General features: G+C 40.5%; 1 protein-coding gene across 6 annotated transcripts in view; it reads right to left on the bottom strand.

Moving 5' to 3' along the window:
- Nucleotides 1-10,545: 10,545 nt before the first annotated feature.
- elmo1 (engulfment and cell motility 1 (ced-12 homolog, C. elegans)) overlaps nucleotides 10,546-17,182 on the bottom strand; it is a 90,260-nt gene continuing 83,623 nt past the window's right edge. For all 6 annotated transcript variants that reach the window (XM_084423274.1, XM_084423276.1, XM_084423278.1 and 3 more), the window contains 4 exons: nucleotides 14,009-14,116; nucleotides 13,829-13,911; nucleotides 11,780-11,857; nucleotides 10,546-11,669 (listed from right to left, as the gene is read on the bottom strand). In XM_084423274.1, the coding sequence (XP_084279400.1) occupies nucleotides 11,469-11,669; nucleotides 11,780-11,857; nucleotides 13,829-13,911; nucleotides 14,009-14,116 (470 nt within the window). In that variant the 3' untranslated portion in view covers nucleotides 10,546-11,468. The remainder of the gene's footprint in view (nucleotides 11,670-11,779; nucleotides 11,858-13,828; nucleotides 13,912-14,008; nucleotides 14,117-17,182) is intronic.

Raw genomic sequence — 17,182 nt, 5'->3', positions numbered from 1 at the left:
AATTAAGATGGCTGTTTAATTTCTTCAGGGCCTCAGATACATTGCACACGCATATGTATAACTGAAAATGATGTAGGCTATATCGAAAAAAGAGAATACCAATAGATAGTAAATTATTCATTTGAATGCTAGGTAGTGTTTTTATGTGACAATGTTGTTGCTGTTTCTCTAGCATCAATAGCAAGGGATACTTACCATAACCAGTTGGTGGCAGTATATTCCTACTATCCGAAAGCCAATTGGTGTGTTAAAAAAGTCCTGCATAGATACTTTTCAATCTGTGTTCCAAGACCTGTGTGTCCTTCTCTATGTATAAGAGTAGAATCTTCTATTTTATCAACCGTAAAGGCCTCCAGCTAATTCTGTGAATAACTGACATCTGCAGACCCCCAGGATCGGAGTTCTTCTAAATTGATTTTTCAATTTTTTCATTGTCTTTAGTCTCCCTTAGGCCATACCTGAGCTACTGTTGTCTCTGCACCTTTGATTATCCTAGCACATTCTCAGTTTTGTGCTCATGTGAGTTGGATTTTCCTCTCACAAATCGTTAAATTGAATCCGGAGTTGCTGCAAGATGCACCACGGCCTATACATGTATAGTCTGATGCAGCAGTTTCTACTGAGGTAAATATAGCCATCCTTTGTTCTGGCCCCTGCTGTTAGTATTGTGGGCTTACGCTAAGGCCCACTGAACTATATCTTAGCCAAAACAGAATGAAAACAAGTGACATCATAGGACTAGAATAGAATAAGACACTGTACTGGCATCGTGGGGGAAAAAAACAAAATGATACAAGCAAAATTGCTCTTAGCAGGGTGCATCAGTTCAGTCTGTTGATGATCCAGCCTTTATTATACTCTCAGGATAGTATCACATTCACATCAGTATCATCAAGTATACATCTATATTAACAAGAACAACACACAAGTACACGAGTACAACACACTTCAAATACAACATTAACATAAAGGACAAACAGTTCAGGTGCCTTGTGGACTATCAAAAGAATTAGGAAAGCTAGAACTATTCCTCCTCAGTAGATTATCAGTTTTTCCTTGGTTTATTCTTGATCCTTCCTCAAGCTGCTTATTGAAGCAAACGGTAAAAATCTGCCTTTGGTGTGAGGAGGGTTGTATTTCAGATTTGAAAACAGACTTTAAAACAAAAACCCAAGCTGGATAAATGTCACTTAAAGGTAAGCGCTTTTGGTTAAAATAAGGCTCTTTTGGAAAGCTGCACCTTATTTACATATTTAAATGACTGGTTTACCAATTGAACTGGTAATCGTTAGCAACTGGATTATTCCGAATGAACCGATTCATTAAAAAGACATAATTCTCTAATGACTCATTCGTTCAAATTCGCCAACGCTACTTTTTTGCCAAAAAAATAAAAATAAAAATCCAACCAAAATCAATGGATGTGATGATTTCACTACTAGTTGATCAACAGGCTCAGAACCTCAATAGAATTTTAGGCTACTCTCAAAATTCTGAAAAACATGCTGGATATTTAACATCATGGCACACTTATGCACACACACATGATTAGTAATATGAATGAGTTTGTTTGGAACAACCAACCAACGATAACCAACGGTTACCAACGGACTTCGAAGCTGCTCATCATTGTCTGTGGTAAGTGACAGTGACTTTTATTTAGTTGTCGTCTCGTTTTCGTCTGTGAAATTTTTTACGTCACTGCAGTTAAATCTGTGTCTGTATTGCATGTTCAAACTTTAAAAATTATTAATATTAACAGGTTAATTAATAGATGTTTTCTCCGGGAGTATATAATGGGTTTGGAAATTTTAGAGAAATTCTAAATTAATGCATTACAATTTAACTAAACCTATTCGTCCTTCGGATGAGACGTAAAAGCGAGGTCCTGACTCTCTGTGGTCATTAAAAATCCCAGGATGTCCTTCGAAAAAGAGTAGGGGTGTAACCCCGGCATCCTGGCCAAATTTGCCCCTTGGCCTCTGTCCATCATGGCCTCCTAATCATCCCCATACACTGATTGGCTTCATCACTGTCTCCTCTCCACCAGTAAGCTGGTGTGTGGTGGGCGTTCTGGCGCAATATGGCTGCCGTCGCATCATCCAAGTGGATGCTGCACATTGGTGGTGGTTGAGGAGATTCCCCCCTTCCATATGTAAAGCGCTTTGAGGTCTCAGAAAAAGCGCTATATAAATGTAACGAATTATTATAACGAATTATTCGATTTTAGATTTAGTCGACTAAAATCTTATTGTATTTCGTCGACTAAAACTAAAACAATTCAGATGACTAAAATATGACTAAAACTAAAATGGCATTTTAGTCAAAAGACTATGACTAAAACTAAATCAAAATTTGCTGTCAAAATTGATATGCTGTAACCAACAGAAAGGATGATGTTTTACAGACTTGACAATCAGCTGAAAGCTCAATGTGACTTTCTGGGGAGGAATCCTTTGTGGCACACACAATGTCGTGCAAAGTACACAAATCGTAAAACTGTTGACCAGAAGAGGAAAAAAGTTGAAAAGCCAGAAGGCACTTCATTTGAAGCAGAACTTAATCCGGAGCCAGACAGCAGCAGGCCTACTAAAAAAACATGGATGTCAATGCCACAGCCCATCAAACACAAGGAAGAGTGCTTCATTTGTGGAAGAGCATGCATGACCAGAGGGAATAGATCCCCCATTTTGATCGCCACTTATGACTGAATGCAGTATGGGAAAAAGCAAACAAACTTGAAGATGAAGAGATACTACACAAGATTCATGGTCCTGATGGAAACAGGTGTACTGATATGATTGTTGAGGACTTCCGATACCACAAGGAATGCATGACCAACTACCTGACAAAGCATCTTCGTTCACATGAAAAGACTAGTACTGCCACCACTCCATATGATGCTGCACTGAACTAACTCATATCTCGGATAGAAGAGCCCCTTTTCAAAGTGAATGCCATATTCTTCTTTACAGCTTTGAGGGATGAATTCCGTAAATACTTGGAAAGCCATGGAGTTCACAATGTTACCTCATATAGATGTTAGTCCTTGATTGCCCGCCTTAGAAGGCACTATGAAGTAGGTGGCAATTGTAAAATAATGGTTGTGCCACAGAAAGGATGTTCTAGCCTGATTTGCTCAGCAGAAATGAATGTTGGCTGCATGCTCTCAAAGTTGAAGGAACTTAAGGAGAAAACTGAAGAGGCAGAGTATGAAGAAGAAAGTGATGATGAGTTGACACCAGATGACACCATAGTCTCTTCCTACAACACTGCAAAGAGAATACGGAAGGAGCTCCAGGACCAACGTAAGCAGGCCCTGAAGGAAGCAAGAGAAGCCAGAACAGCTCAAGCCAGTGGAAGTCACCAGATGCCTGGAAGTATGACTGAAGACCCGTCACTGCAGCTAGAGAAATCATACCTGGAGCTCTAACCTGCATAACCACCTGGCATGGATGATAAAAGATGCATCTCCAGAGTTATGTGAGGACGGCCGGGTGAAAGTCAGTCCTAAGCAGCAAGAACAAGTTCTCAACCTTGCCCAGGATGACCCCACACCAACGGTTAGTTTACCTCTACCGAAAACCCGCCAACCAGCCCTGGAATCTTTTCAGCCTTTTCAAACCAAGGAAAGCCACCTCAGTCTAAAAGATTGTCAAAAGAGTCGCTCCCTGGTTGGAGTTGAAACAGAGCCTAAGCTTCCTGTATGTCTAGCAGAACCTCTTGACCACCTGAGCATCCTCTGGCATTTAGTGGATAGCTGCCCTACTGTACTATTGGAGGACCTGAAACCAAATTGTGCTGCTCCAACATGGAGTTCATTCCAAGCATTTCTCATCCCAGATACCATCCCTGCGACTTTGATCAGCTATGGTCCCTTCTTCCCAAAGTCACCAACAAACCCAGATGTGGTTGAACAGTCTGTTCAGTACTGCATGGATGTGTCGAGAAAACGTGGTCAAGAGTATGCCATCATCACATGTGACCAAGCAATCTATGAGGTAGTTCTGAGTCTGTAAAAGAAGAACAAAGAGAAGTATGCCAAACTTATCTTGCGCATGGGTGGCTTCCATATTGCTCAGAATTTCCTTGGAGCCATTGGGCATTTGATGCAGTCCACTGGAATCGAAGACATCATGGTCGAAGCTGATGTCTGTCTCCATGGAACAGCAAACAAAATCATCAGTGGGAAAGACTACTATGCAATGCTGCATGCCCACACTATGGTGTATGCAGCCATGTTTGCCCTACACTGGGAAGCATTTGCCAGACCTGGAGTACATGTGTGTGCTTAGCAACAAAGTCCAGCTACTCCTAGATGCCCTGTCAGAAGAGGATGTAGAGAAGGCAACTTCTGCATGTGCTGATGCAACTGACCAACTGAAAAAGCTGACATGTTTGATGGCTGAGTTTGATGAAACACGTACCTCACCTACCACAGAGCTATGGCTAATGTACATGGATATGGTGATGATTCTTAGACGGTTCATCCATGCTGAGCATGCAGGTCTGTGGGAGGAACACCTGGCTGAAGTGGAAAAGATGTTACCATACCTTGTAGCTGCTGGCCACTACAAGTACGTATCCTGCCTGCCCCACTACCTAGAAGCTATGAGAAGCTTGCCTACACTGGCGCCAAACGTCTATAAGGAATTCAAGGATGGGAAGTTCACTGTACGTCAAACAGAAGGACGGTTCAATGGTGTCTGTACAGACATGGCACTTGAAAAAACCTACAACCGTGATGCCAAGACAAAACTCTTCACTGGCATCAGTCAGCAGCCAGCGGCCATGGAGAAATACTTGAAAGCTCTTCCAGTTCTGACAGCTGTGTCAGAGCAGACAAAGGCTATGGCACACCTGGATGCGGATGACACCAAACACCACGAGGACAAGGACAGCCAAGGTGCAAAGGAGGCAGAAGGTGTAAGGAAAATAACAGATATCATCAACAACCAGATGATCAATCCTTTCACATGTGAAGAACAGGAGCTGATCAACATTTCAACAGGCCACAAAAGCCACATCTGCTGACTTGATCTGCGCTCGCGAAAAAGGACTGGAGGCACTGGCTGCAGCAAGAAGAACAGACAGTTAGAAAGTAGCCCAAATTAAACTTTCAAACTTTGCAGCAAAGCCAAAGAAGTCAATGTCCATGGCATTCAAAGCCAAAAAGGTCTATGAGGAGGAGAGTGCAGTTGTGCAGAACCTGTATTTTGTTCAGGACTTAGAGGAAGACAGGAAGGTGGAAGTGTTTGGCCATGAATGGACAAGTTGCCCAGCCTCCCTGTTTGAGCCAGATCCGTCCCTTGACCAAAGTTACGCAATGCATAAAGGAAACAAGGCAGACTACCTGGCTGCAATCAAGACAGCCCTTGGCAGCTCATGGGGGGAAGTGGACAAACTACCGCCGTCTGACAAGCCGTTGTATTGGTAGTAGATGCCATGGCGTTCATTCAACGTTACCAACATCTTGGGAGCAGCACCTTCCATGAACTGCAAGGAAAGTACCTGAGGCAGCTCCTTGGAATCATCCCAGACTAGTGTGATTGCATCCACTTTGTTGGTGATCGATATGATGTCTCCCCTGCTGAAAGTCTGAAAGGTGAGGAACGAGAGAACAGGATGAAGACCTGCCCCAGCAAAATGAAGGAGTACAAGCCACATAATACTCTCCCTAAACCTGAATGGAAAGGCTTCATTCACAGTCCACTGAATAAAGCTAATCTGTTGAACTACATGGGGGAAGTATGGGCAGCTCAGAACAAGTCACTTCCTGCAGGATGCACACTTATTCTTGGTGGAATCTTTTGTGATCCTGGTCGCACTGTGCTCTTGTCAGCGGATTGTCAGGTTGAGCTTCCAGAACTTTCCTGTAAGAAACATGAAGAGGCAGATACCAGGATGTTTGCTCACATTGCATACTCAGTACAAATTCTGCACCACAAACGGGCTGTAGTGGTTGCAACTGACACAAATGTGATCATGATGTGCATGTACTTCATCACACACATGGATGGGCTGCAGGAGCTGTGAGTGAAGACGATGGATATCTTACTGTTCATGCCATCACAGAAGCTCTGGCAGGGAAGTATGATGTTGCAGCTTCAGATCTTACATCCCTTCTCCTCAGCACCTACATACTTACCAGATGTGATACAGTAAGTTATCTGTACAGAAGAGGAAAAAGGTGGGCCTACACAACTGCTATTAAACTCCTGACAGACCTTCTGCCGCTGTGCAGGTACGGTGACCCTGAGGAAAGCCTGGATGTTCAGGAAGAGGTTATAACAGCAGCACGGCGATACATGGTATCACTCTTTGACAGGAGCGAGCCCATCTCTTTGTGAGCATCAAAGGAGATATGTGTTGCCTTCCACCAACTGAAGATGCCTTCCTATTACACCTTCGGCGAGATGCGCAGAGGGGTGCGTCTTTTAACGTGCTGCTGTATAGCCCACCCTGCCGGTCTTGTTTGCTGTCTCCTCAGGTGGTGAAGGGTGAAGGTCTGTCCCCAGAGCAGTATCTGCAGTGTGCCACCCTCCTGATTATCCCACCTCACAGGGACCTGCACCTAGTTAATTAAGTTATGTTAAATTATAGTAGCCTAAAATTCTATTGAGGTTCTGAGCCTGTTGATCAACTAGTAGTGAAATCATCACAGATCCATTGATTTTGGTTGGATTTTTTTTTTTTTTTTTTTTTGGAATGAGTATACTGATGTCATAACTTGGGGGAAAAGTTGATTGCCAATGAAGTAAAGATGAAAATATTGGAAAAAAGTGAGAAACACCTAATTTTTTTGCATTAAATTGATGCAAAATCATGTAGAAATGTGTTTTAAGAGTTATTTTTTCAGTGGATGTTGTCAGCACATGTGTTCTGTGTATCTGGAATGCATTTATTGACAGCCTACCCAACCCACTGAGGATTTGAGGAAAAAAAATAAATGTTCACATTTTTTTCTGATAAAAAATAAGGGGTGCTTACACTAAAATGGGCAAAAAAAAATTTCGCGATATTTCCGGCAGAGCAGACCCTCCAATTATTGGTTCTTAGGGTCAAAGTTAACAGAAAAAACACGAATAAAAAGTATGGCAGACCATGTCAGGTTCAACCATAGGGGTTCAACCCATTTTATTGAGCTTTTGAGACTTTGTCTTTGGCTCCCCGACTACTAGGAGAGCTTTGATGATCAGCGAATAACGACCTAAATTTCGATACGTTCCTTGCACAAAGCTGTCATTTGACATAAGAAGACTTTAAATAGCGCACGAGTGATGTGGACAACTTAAAGTTGCTTTTACGGTGATTTTCCTGGCTGAGGCCTAGACACCACCACTTGTTGGAAATTAATGGAAAGAACATTCTTAATAATCTTTATATCCATCGAAGACAAAGTCAAATGGGTTTCGAAAAAAAACGCCAGTAAATTAAGGTGAGTAAATAATTGATTTTAAATTTTTGTATGAACTATTCCCAAAGAACACTATTTCAGAGCCATTATACGTCACTATAGTAAAGACAGTGAACTGAATCACTGCAATCACTCTTTTATCCGCGTGACGAGACGACCATAAAGTCCACAATTTTCAGAAACTATGACGTCTTTCTCATAACACGTCAGGCCGGTTAGCTCAGTTGGTTAGAGCGTGGTGCTAATAACGCCAAGGTCGCGGGTTCGATCCCCGTACGGGCCACGTTAGTTTTTCCCCATTTATCAATTACACGAAATTCTACATTAGGCAGTATATTTATGTATAAATATATATTTACATATATGAGCGTAATGTCAAATGTTAATACCAACTTATTTGGTCTGATCTTGTAGACCTACAGGTATTTCAAAATGGGCTTCCCCTAATCATCCACTGACATATGTTCTCTGCCCATTTACAAACCCTGGCATTCTTTATTTTATGTAAATGATAGACAAGCAGCGATTTAAGATATCCAGGTAAGGTTTCAACCCACTTCTCACATTTAAGATGTTCCAAAACATACACATCCACAACATTGTTCTAAATGTTTATGGTTCTACTTTTTTGTTAGTTAGTAGCTTTTTTAAAATTCTGGTCTTGTGGAAAGAATTTCAAATGATCAGAGACTCTTTAGTGTTGCAGATGAACTTTCTGCATGATACATTACAGTGTTTAATAAATCTGCCAGATGAGGGCCTGTTGACAAGATGAGCCTTCCACTTCTCCCTTTGTCCTGGTTGAATCCAGGTTACTTTCATATAAAGACAGTGTACACAATCATGGAATAGCCTTCTTCATCTGTCAGTAAAGAGCAGTACAATTACAATTGTAGATCGAGAGATTTCATTGTTGCCATTTTTAAAACCAAAACTGAACTGAAGGGATTAAAGTATGAATCAAGACTGCAGAAAGAGGCTGCATCCGAAACTTCATACTCTTTGAGTAGGTAGTTGTTTTGAATAAGTAGGCTAATTACTTCATGAAACGTCATTACTTCATGAAACTTAAAAAACGTATAGATTATAAATGTGTGTACTATGAATGTAATCCGGACTACATTTGTCACTTACGTCACTTCACTGCCAGTGCCATTCACAAATCCTCTCCCGTGGCCTCATGGGATAATAAATTGTTCATCATATGCGCACTTCAGAATCTCGCCGGGAGTAATATTTGAAAATAGTGCTCGTCACATACTGTTCTTCACTTACTAGGCTATATATAGTAGGGAAGTATGTTCAAATGAACACTCTGAAGAAGTAGCATTAATATTTTGACATTTTTTTGATAATTGAAATGCTACTTTGTGAACAGAAGCATTGATTTCTTTCAAAAACAAGGTTTGGAACAGTTAAAAACTTTTGAACATACAACAAACATTTCTCAATAGCCAAATAAATTAACATATTCTTGCAGCAGGAATGTAGGATTTAACAAAAATATTTTCAATAATGCAGAGATCATCTTTCTGCATCATTTCTTTGCATTTACCTTAACAGTGAGAGCAAATATATTTGTTTTGTCAAGTATGCAACTCCCGTAAGAGAGACGCCACACCTTCAAGGGTGTGCTTAGTACAAAATCCGCCAGTCGATTAAGAAATGCCATTAGATTAAAGTCGACATGAAATCAAAATTGACCCGATTTACTTTGTTAGCGCATATTACTAGTCTTGTGGTGAACAATTAATCCTTACAAGTTAATACACAGAAAAAAAATAGTTTGCCGTGGTAATCTTTAATCAAAATCTGAAAAGTTACTTCCGGTCTGGAATGGCGTTGCTTTTCCGATGACGTCAGTTTGACGGCTTGGGTTGAAAACGCTTAACCACTCCCCTCAAACCGTTAGTCTGCTATGAGCGAGAGATGGAGAGGAGGAGCGTTAAAGTAAAACCCTGCCCTCTGTTCACTATTCCGTTTCACTTGGAAATACGTCACAACACTGGAGAAAAGTCGTTTGAAACTTCCAGTTCACGGGGACTTTAAGGGGCCGTTTACGCCACACCTTTTTCAACTAAAAATGGAAAACTTGTTGTGTTTTGGCCGTTCATTCACACGACAATGGCGTTTTGGGGGACTGAAAACGGGATTCAAAGTGCACGTTTTTGAAAATGATATTATTATCGTCTCTGTGTAAACTAAAAATATGAATTTGTCATAATGCTTATGCGTTTTCTTTACAAAGTGACCTTGCCAACTACTGGCTTGGCATGCATAATACAGCCACCAGGTTTTAAAGGAGGTTGAGGTGGCACTGGAAATGCTAGAGTTACACAGACCAGCAGATTATTGCCAAAATGGCCCTGTTATTACCACACAGAGCTGTGAAGAACATTTCGGAACACCCTGAGTCGCTCAGGCTGTGATGGCCAGTGTTTTTTTTGTGTTTGTGGGTAGTACAGTAATCCATGTTCCTAGTTGTGTAATATGAAAGGTAAGTGTTTACACTTCTTGTGGGGCCTCATTTATAAAATGTTGCGTAGAAACCGTCCTAGATTTGATCTTAAATGTGCATACGTGTGATTCAGAGAACAAATGTACACAGGTTTTTTTTGTCAAAAATCCTTTACTTGAGAATGGTGGCGGCAAGAATTGCCTATATTTCCAAATACCTGCAGTACTCCAACTCTATGCCACAAGGAAAAGTGTGTGCATCTGCTTAGAACCTGACGTGGCAGTAAGCACTTTTCTACGTCAAAGACGTATATTTTTATAAAAATGAACGTTGGCGTGGATTTAAGTAAATTCATGTTCTATAAATGAGGCCCCTGGAGACCGCTACTAATCAAAGGTGGTTCCCACAAATTCATACAGAATATATTAATAAAAATATAAAATACAAGCAAGTATGAAGTATAATATGTACAAATGAGGGGAGTCCATTCCTGTTTCTGGAGGGCCACCTTCCAGCAGAGTAAAGTTCCAGCCTTAATTAAACACTCCTAAAGCCAGTTAAACTCAAAACTTAACTCTTCAGGTAGGTAGCCCTCTAGGAGCAGGATTGGTCACTCCTTATATAAAGTATGCAAGACAGCATGATTAAAGAAATGCTAAAAACTAAAAACTGAACTGGAATCCATCTTTAATGTAAACAGCAGGATGTTGCGTTCTAACAAACATGTGGGGAGAAAAACCATAAATCATAACAATTATAATACCCACAATCTTAAATTAAATTAATCATGAAAGTTCAAATGAAATTTGACGGCCCTGAAAAATGAAATTCCTTAACACACAGAAATGTATAATACTGACTACTTGGCAGCAATCACGAATATCACAAAAGTTTATACCAGCTTACAAAAACAGAAGCTCAATATTGCTTTGGAATGTTACAGCAGTCTGCCATGAGTCTGGTTGATGTCAAGTGAAGGAAAGAGCTATATCTACACGCCTGCATTATAGTCAGACAATGATAACAAAGTACGCACAAAGCAGGTATGGTTTAAGACAAAAAAGGCAACCTCTTGCATGAAGCTGCCTATTTAATTTAACAGTCTACAGTATAAGAGGCATGAATGGGATACTTGGAGAAAGAACAAACTTGGACTTTGCTAGCAATATAGCTGCCGCTTGTTAGAGTGAGAAACATACTACAGTGAGTGCTACATGCCACAATCCCCTAGACTTTTTGCACACTCTACAGGGAGCATCCCACTCCGAACAGCCAGAAATTATGATGGGACAAAAATTCTTGACACAACCATTTTTAAGCCAGAGCAGGTGGAGGTGGGCTGCTTGAGGAATGTAACTGTTTGAAGAGATGTCTGGAAATTACCGCGACAGGACTAGAGTGGTTTAGGACCTGAGGACCAGTTTGTGGTGGTTCTTCAACCAGACCAGATGGTTCATAGGCCTTGCAAGCCAAGTCCATTAAGTTCAGCAAATCCATTGTGATGAGGCGTACTAGAGAGCCAAGTTTTAGCAGGAAAGAGTCTTTCTTCCAGTATGCATTTACAAAAAAATCAGTCAGTCCAGTGAAAGGGGATTAATTGCAGTCATAAACAAAGTCATAATTGCTTGGCTCTTTGGGGATTGGGGGAGGAACTTCAGGGATCTGGATGTTCTCCAGGTCCAGGAGGCGGAGCTTCATTTCCATGTTGAGAAGAGTGTCCATGTCTGAGCGAGTGAACTCACTGGTCATCTCCTTCCCCAGCAGTGCATTCAGCCCATCTGTCCACACACAGTACTGAAAAACAGCCAGAAAACATGGCATTAAACCACAGCATGCACAAAATCCAAATCACACAAAGGAGGTGTGCTACACCACTTTGTAACTTGCAGTTGCTGGTTGCTCACCTCGTGCTTGTCAGGGGCAATGAAGTTTAGATACTCATCAGATTCGTAGAGGACAGAGAAAGCCAGCTCCAGCACCTCCTAAAGAAGGAAAGAGAATTGACACCGTCTGTCAAATGCTAATGGGGCTGCTGTGTTTGTGTGCCTCCTATTGCGTGACTTGCAGATCCTCTCCGAACATATTACGACAGCAGATGGTCCAATCTGTTGTGTGTGTGAGTGTGTGTGTGTGTGTGTGTGTGAGATTGTATACCGGCTTCTCCTGCCGGGCATCAAGAGAAAGCAGTAGGAAGTGCATCAATGCTTTACCTTAACAAGATACTTCAGTCTCATGGACTCAAATCTACACAGAAAATACATGTCGTTTTTGGGGTAATTGCATTTGGTAACAACCCTGTCGAAATGATGGACATGCCAGTTAAGTCACCAATTCAGGTAAGAAGAGGACACCTTGTTCAATTGGCCAACAATCTAATCCTTTCTATGGCACATTTGAAATGTCTATACCTAGATCTTATCAACACTTTTCAGACCCCTTGGCCTGTCTAGAGCAGAAAAAAAAGACTAAACAGCAGTTACTTATATGCCTACAGTGTTTTTTTCAAGTTTCAGCCTGACGCAGTTATCATTTTCACGTCCTGCGCCACGTTGTTTAAATAGCAAATGCATTTGCGCCCATCTGTGCGCCCATGGGCATGCTGGTCTGAAAACGAGGTGTGTTCAGTCGCATTGTTGGCACGTTGCTATTTTGAGGCAACTGAAATGGACTGTGCCATTGACCGACAAAAACCTGGTCTAAAGTTCTGCTTATTAAACGTGCAAAACTGCCAAATATAAAAAATAAAAGGATTACAATGTAAAAGATTATTATTGTACTGTACATAAAGATATGGTGGAGTTCGGCTTGTCCCGTAGATGGTCTGCTCGCACACTTTAACCTTGCGCACGAGCAGATCCGTTTGCGCTCTGGAGACGCGTTCGGTCTTGCCACCATCAAATTCTGTCATGTAAATAGCAAAGCCGCCATGGCGTGAGCACAACTGGCATTTAAAGGGAATGGGAGATGAGACTCTGATTGGTTTATTGCATGTAAAGCCCAAAACACACCCATTACTCTTTAAGAGAATAGAGATAACCCTTTTAGACCATGCGCCTGGCACGCAGGCCATTTTTCCCGTCGTTAAACTAGCAAAAGTGGATTCGGACATGCCCTAACTGCACTAGAGTTAAATGCTCCAGGGCAGTGGTTTTTAACCCGGGGGACGGGTCCCACTTGGGAAATACTGCTCTAGTACAGTGGTGGGCCTTTCTGCAGAGTGTGGCTCTAACTCTAATAAAACAAGCTAATTAAGGTCTTCAGGATTATTAGAAACTTCCATGCAGGTTGGAGCTAAACTCTGCAGGAATGTGGTCATCCAGGAGCAGGTCTAGATACTTCTAAACCATGAAAATAATATGTGACCAAAGTGGAATCCTTCAAATTTCTTGGAATGGTAAATAAGACAACGAAAAAAGCACAGAAATGGACTTATTTCTGCGGCAAACGTTAAGTTTACCACAGGCATTACTGGTGCAGTGCTTCTGATCCTTAATAAAATCTGCCCTATCAAGACAATCAGAATTCCGTGTCTTTTCAGCAGTTAGTGAGGGAAGTGTTTTTTCCAAGTCAAATTCATATTAAGATAAATGTTGCTTAAAGAAAGTACAAAAAAACCAACATTGATACACATTGTTATTTTACAGTCAGTGTCATCTGGACTAAGGGGATCCTTATGGCTGTGCCAGAAGGTTCCAACTATACTTGATATCCTGTCCTCAAGTTTAATCAATTTGGTCAACAGGGAGTCATTTTTTACAGTTGTGTCATAAATTTGACATTGTCTGCTTTGTTCTGTGGGAAGAAGAAAGGGTGACTTTGAAACTGAAGTGAGCTGATGTATCATTACTCACAAAGATACAAGGCATAACTAATGCATGCTTTGTCACCAAGCCACACACCACTGCATCAAAGGAAAATTTGATCCATGGATATTCAAGAGAATTTTTGCTCACCTTGTTCTGCTTCAGAGCTCCCTTTTCCTTCATGTGTGGACAGTCTTTACCAGTGACAACAGCTTTGATGTCAGCCACAGGAACTGCCATAGGGAACAAAGAATAATTAATAAGACAGAATGTGGCCATCTTTATAGAGTGAAGCCACTACACCACGATCAGAACGCAGGCTGTACTCACGCTTGTCCTGTAGGGAATCATGGGGTACTTCTCCCTGAGGGCTCTCCTCCAGATCCCCGTAGTGGAGAACTTTATGATTGGGCGACAATCGACAGTACCAGAACTTGTCTGTAAAGAAGCAGAGCAGTAGGTCAGTCTTCCACAATGTAATGCTAACAAGTTGTCTTTCATTCTAGTACAATGCTTAATATTCTTTGGCTTTTCATTGCAGATTGGGTAGCCGTGACAGGCAATTTTCCCCCAAATCACTTCCCGAGGCTTCCTGTGCCATGCCAAAAGCAGACGAAAGTGATCAATGCCAGGACTGCTCACATTTATCCTAGAAGGCCATAGCTGGCACTCAACCCTGGCGCCTGAATCCAAATCCTAATAGCTGGGAATAGCAGTTTGGCAGATTAAAAAACATTGTGGGATGAAAGAGTGGGATGAAAGACCTGCAGGGTGGCACTTCACAGGCTGCATATACACACCCAAAGAGATAAGGAGTGTGCTGGAAACAGCTTGATCTAGGGTGATCTCTTTCTATAGCTTCATCTTACCAACAAACCAGCTCAATGGGCCGTTTATCCACCACTACAAATGTACAATGAACAACCTATGGCTATTGCAGCCAACAGCCATCTGTGAGCCTATTTTGAGATGTCAGAAGAGATATGTGCAGAATAGTTTAGGCTAATATGCATGCAGTGCCACGTGCATGATGAAAAGGGGGCTTCCTTTGTAAATGGCTTTCCTGAATTTATATTCTAATTGATGACATACAGTACACAAGTCATGAGACAGAGGGAGCGATGTGGATGCGGAAATAAGTTATTTTTATTTAAGAGAAGCCTGAATGCTAGTGCTGTGGTGCCCTTTCCTCAGGCATCATGCATGCACTTAAACCTACATCTAGGACTAAGAAAATAAGATCTCCTTAACCTTAAGATGACACTGCAACCCAATCAACATCTATCAAATGCAAAGGTTTACAAACTAGTGTATGGCAATCTAAAGTGAACAAACGCCTACAAAGCAAAAACAATTTGAACTCAATCTGCTCCCAATGTAAACCTATAATTCTGAAGATTAGCTGGCTCAGGATTTTTAACTAGGGTTGGAGCTAGATTCTTAAGGAAGGTGGGCTTCCAGAAGCAGGATTGTTCACGGTCTAAAAGAGAACAAAAATCTAAAATGTTTCAGTAAATTAAAGGCAAAGAAGAATTACATTTTAATATTATTCAGAAAGCTCAGCCTCAGGCAACTTCTGCAATACTTAAGATTCAAGGTGGAAACTGGACAGCTCATTTTGTCCACCATGAGAAGAGAGCTTTGCTATGGGGGAACAATAGGAAATACAAATGTCAATGTAGCACCTGTCACAGTGAAAATCCACAGGTGCGCTTCAATCTGTCGTTTAAGAGCAGTCCTTAAACGCTTGCTGAAAAGGTTAGTTGTTCATGGACAAAACCAAAGGCCTGACATTGGGCTATCTTGGGAATTTTGGTGGCTTCATGTGGTTAGTACCTCGCTCCTGTGGGGAACCTCATTCTAAAGATTATATTAGAAAGTAGAACATACCTGAATGTCATGGAACAAATACATTCAATGTGATTCAAAGTAAATTACATTGTCACGAAGGTTACTATAACAATAATAAATTAAATATATTAAGGACCTACAGTGCAATGCATAAGTGAATACACCCATGCTAAAGTTGACTAAAAAGAGGAATAAAAAATCATATTTTGGAAATTGAACTTAATGCCTTAATTTAAAAAATTAGGAAAAATCCAACCTTTAAGGACACCAATTTTCTTTGTGAATGAATAATGTATCGTAAATAAATAAATGTTCTTCCTTAAAATACATGGTGCATAAGTGAGTACACCCCTATGTTAAATTCCCATAGAGGCAGGCAGATTTTTATTTTTAAGTATTTTTTTAAAAATTTTTTTAGGATACTATGCATCCTGATAAAGTTCCCTTGGCCTTTGGAATTAAAATAGCCCCACATCATCACATAGCCTTCACCATACCTAGAGATTGGCATGGTTTTATTTCAGTTAGCCTAAAAGCTATTTTGATTTGCATTGAGAGATGATCTTATGGAAAGTACCACATGCCAATCTCTAGGTATGGTGAAGGCTATGTGATGATGTGGGGCTATTTTAATTCCAAAGGCCAAGGGAACTTTATCAGGATGCATAGTATCCTAAAAATTTTTTTAAAAAAATACTTAAAAATAAAAATCTGCCTGCCTCTATGGGAATTTAACATAGGGGTGTACTCACTTATGCACCATGTATTTTAAGGAAGAACATTTATTTATTTACGATACATTATTCATTCACAAAGAAAATTGGTGTCCTTAAAGGTTGGATTTTTCCTAATTTTTTAAATTAAGGCATTAAGTTCAATTTCCAAAATATGATTTTTTATTCCTCTTTTTAGTCAACTTTAGCATGGGTGTATTCACTTATGCATTGCACTGTATGTGTGTCTGTAATGAAAAAACTGATATACAGTATACTGCCACATACCACAAACACGTGGACACGTGCAAAGGTAACTATTCAATGCTATTTCATGTGGTCCACGGATAAGAATAAGTAACTGAAATATTGGTTGCTAGTAGGCATTCCTCCTTTACTGCTGTATCCAATCCTGCATTCTGGACACCTTGGAACTTGGAATTCTCCAACCTCCTACTTTAAAATAAGTTGGGACAGATCGATCAAGCGCCATTCCATTTGGTTACTTTCAGTGGAAGTGAAAATAACCAAATCAAATTTTGAGTCCAGGAATGCAAGTTGACTGGAATATTTTGAGGTTGGGGCAAAAAAAAAAATTCAACATTCAAATATTCCCACCCTATATATTTTTTATTTATTTAAACTTTGTTCACATGAGCTTCTATGTCTGCACTCTCATTAGTAGTCACCGCTTCATTTTTCTGCATAAAGCTGAACTATGCTCAACTTTGTCTCATTAAGGCAAACCACTGGATAAATATCGACTTATCAAATGTGTAATGCATAATAGTCAAATTATGAGAGGGTGCCATGTAAGTCATATTAAGTGTCTCAAGCCTTTGGCAGATAATATTATTATATTTATGTTATATTTATATTATGTTGATTGTGAAAAATTTCATTCACACAAATGAGGTTCATAATTGAAGAAAATTGTCAA

This window comes from Rutilus rutilus (genome assembly GCF_951802725.1).
Source record: "Rutilus rutilus genome assembly, chromosome: 11".
NCBI lineage: Eukaryota > Metazoa > Chordata > Actinopteri > Cypriniformes > Leuciscidae > Rutilus > Rutilus rutilus.
Note: the sequence above shows the minus strand (reverse complement) of the source record. Positions and strands in the feature narration are given on the sequence as shown.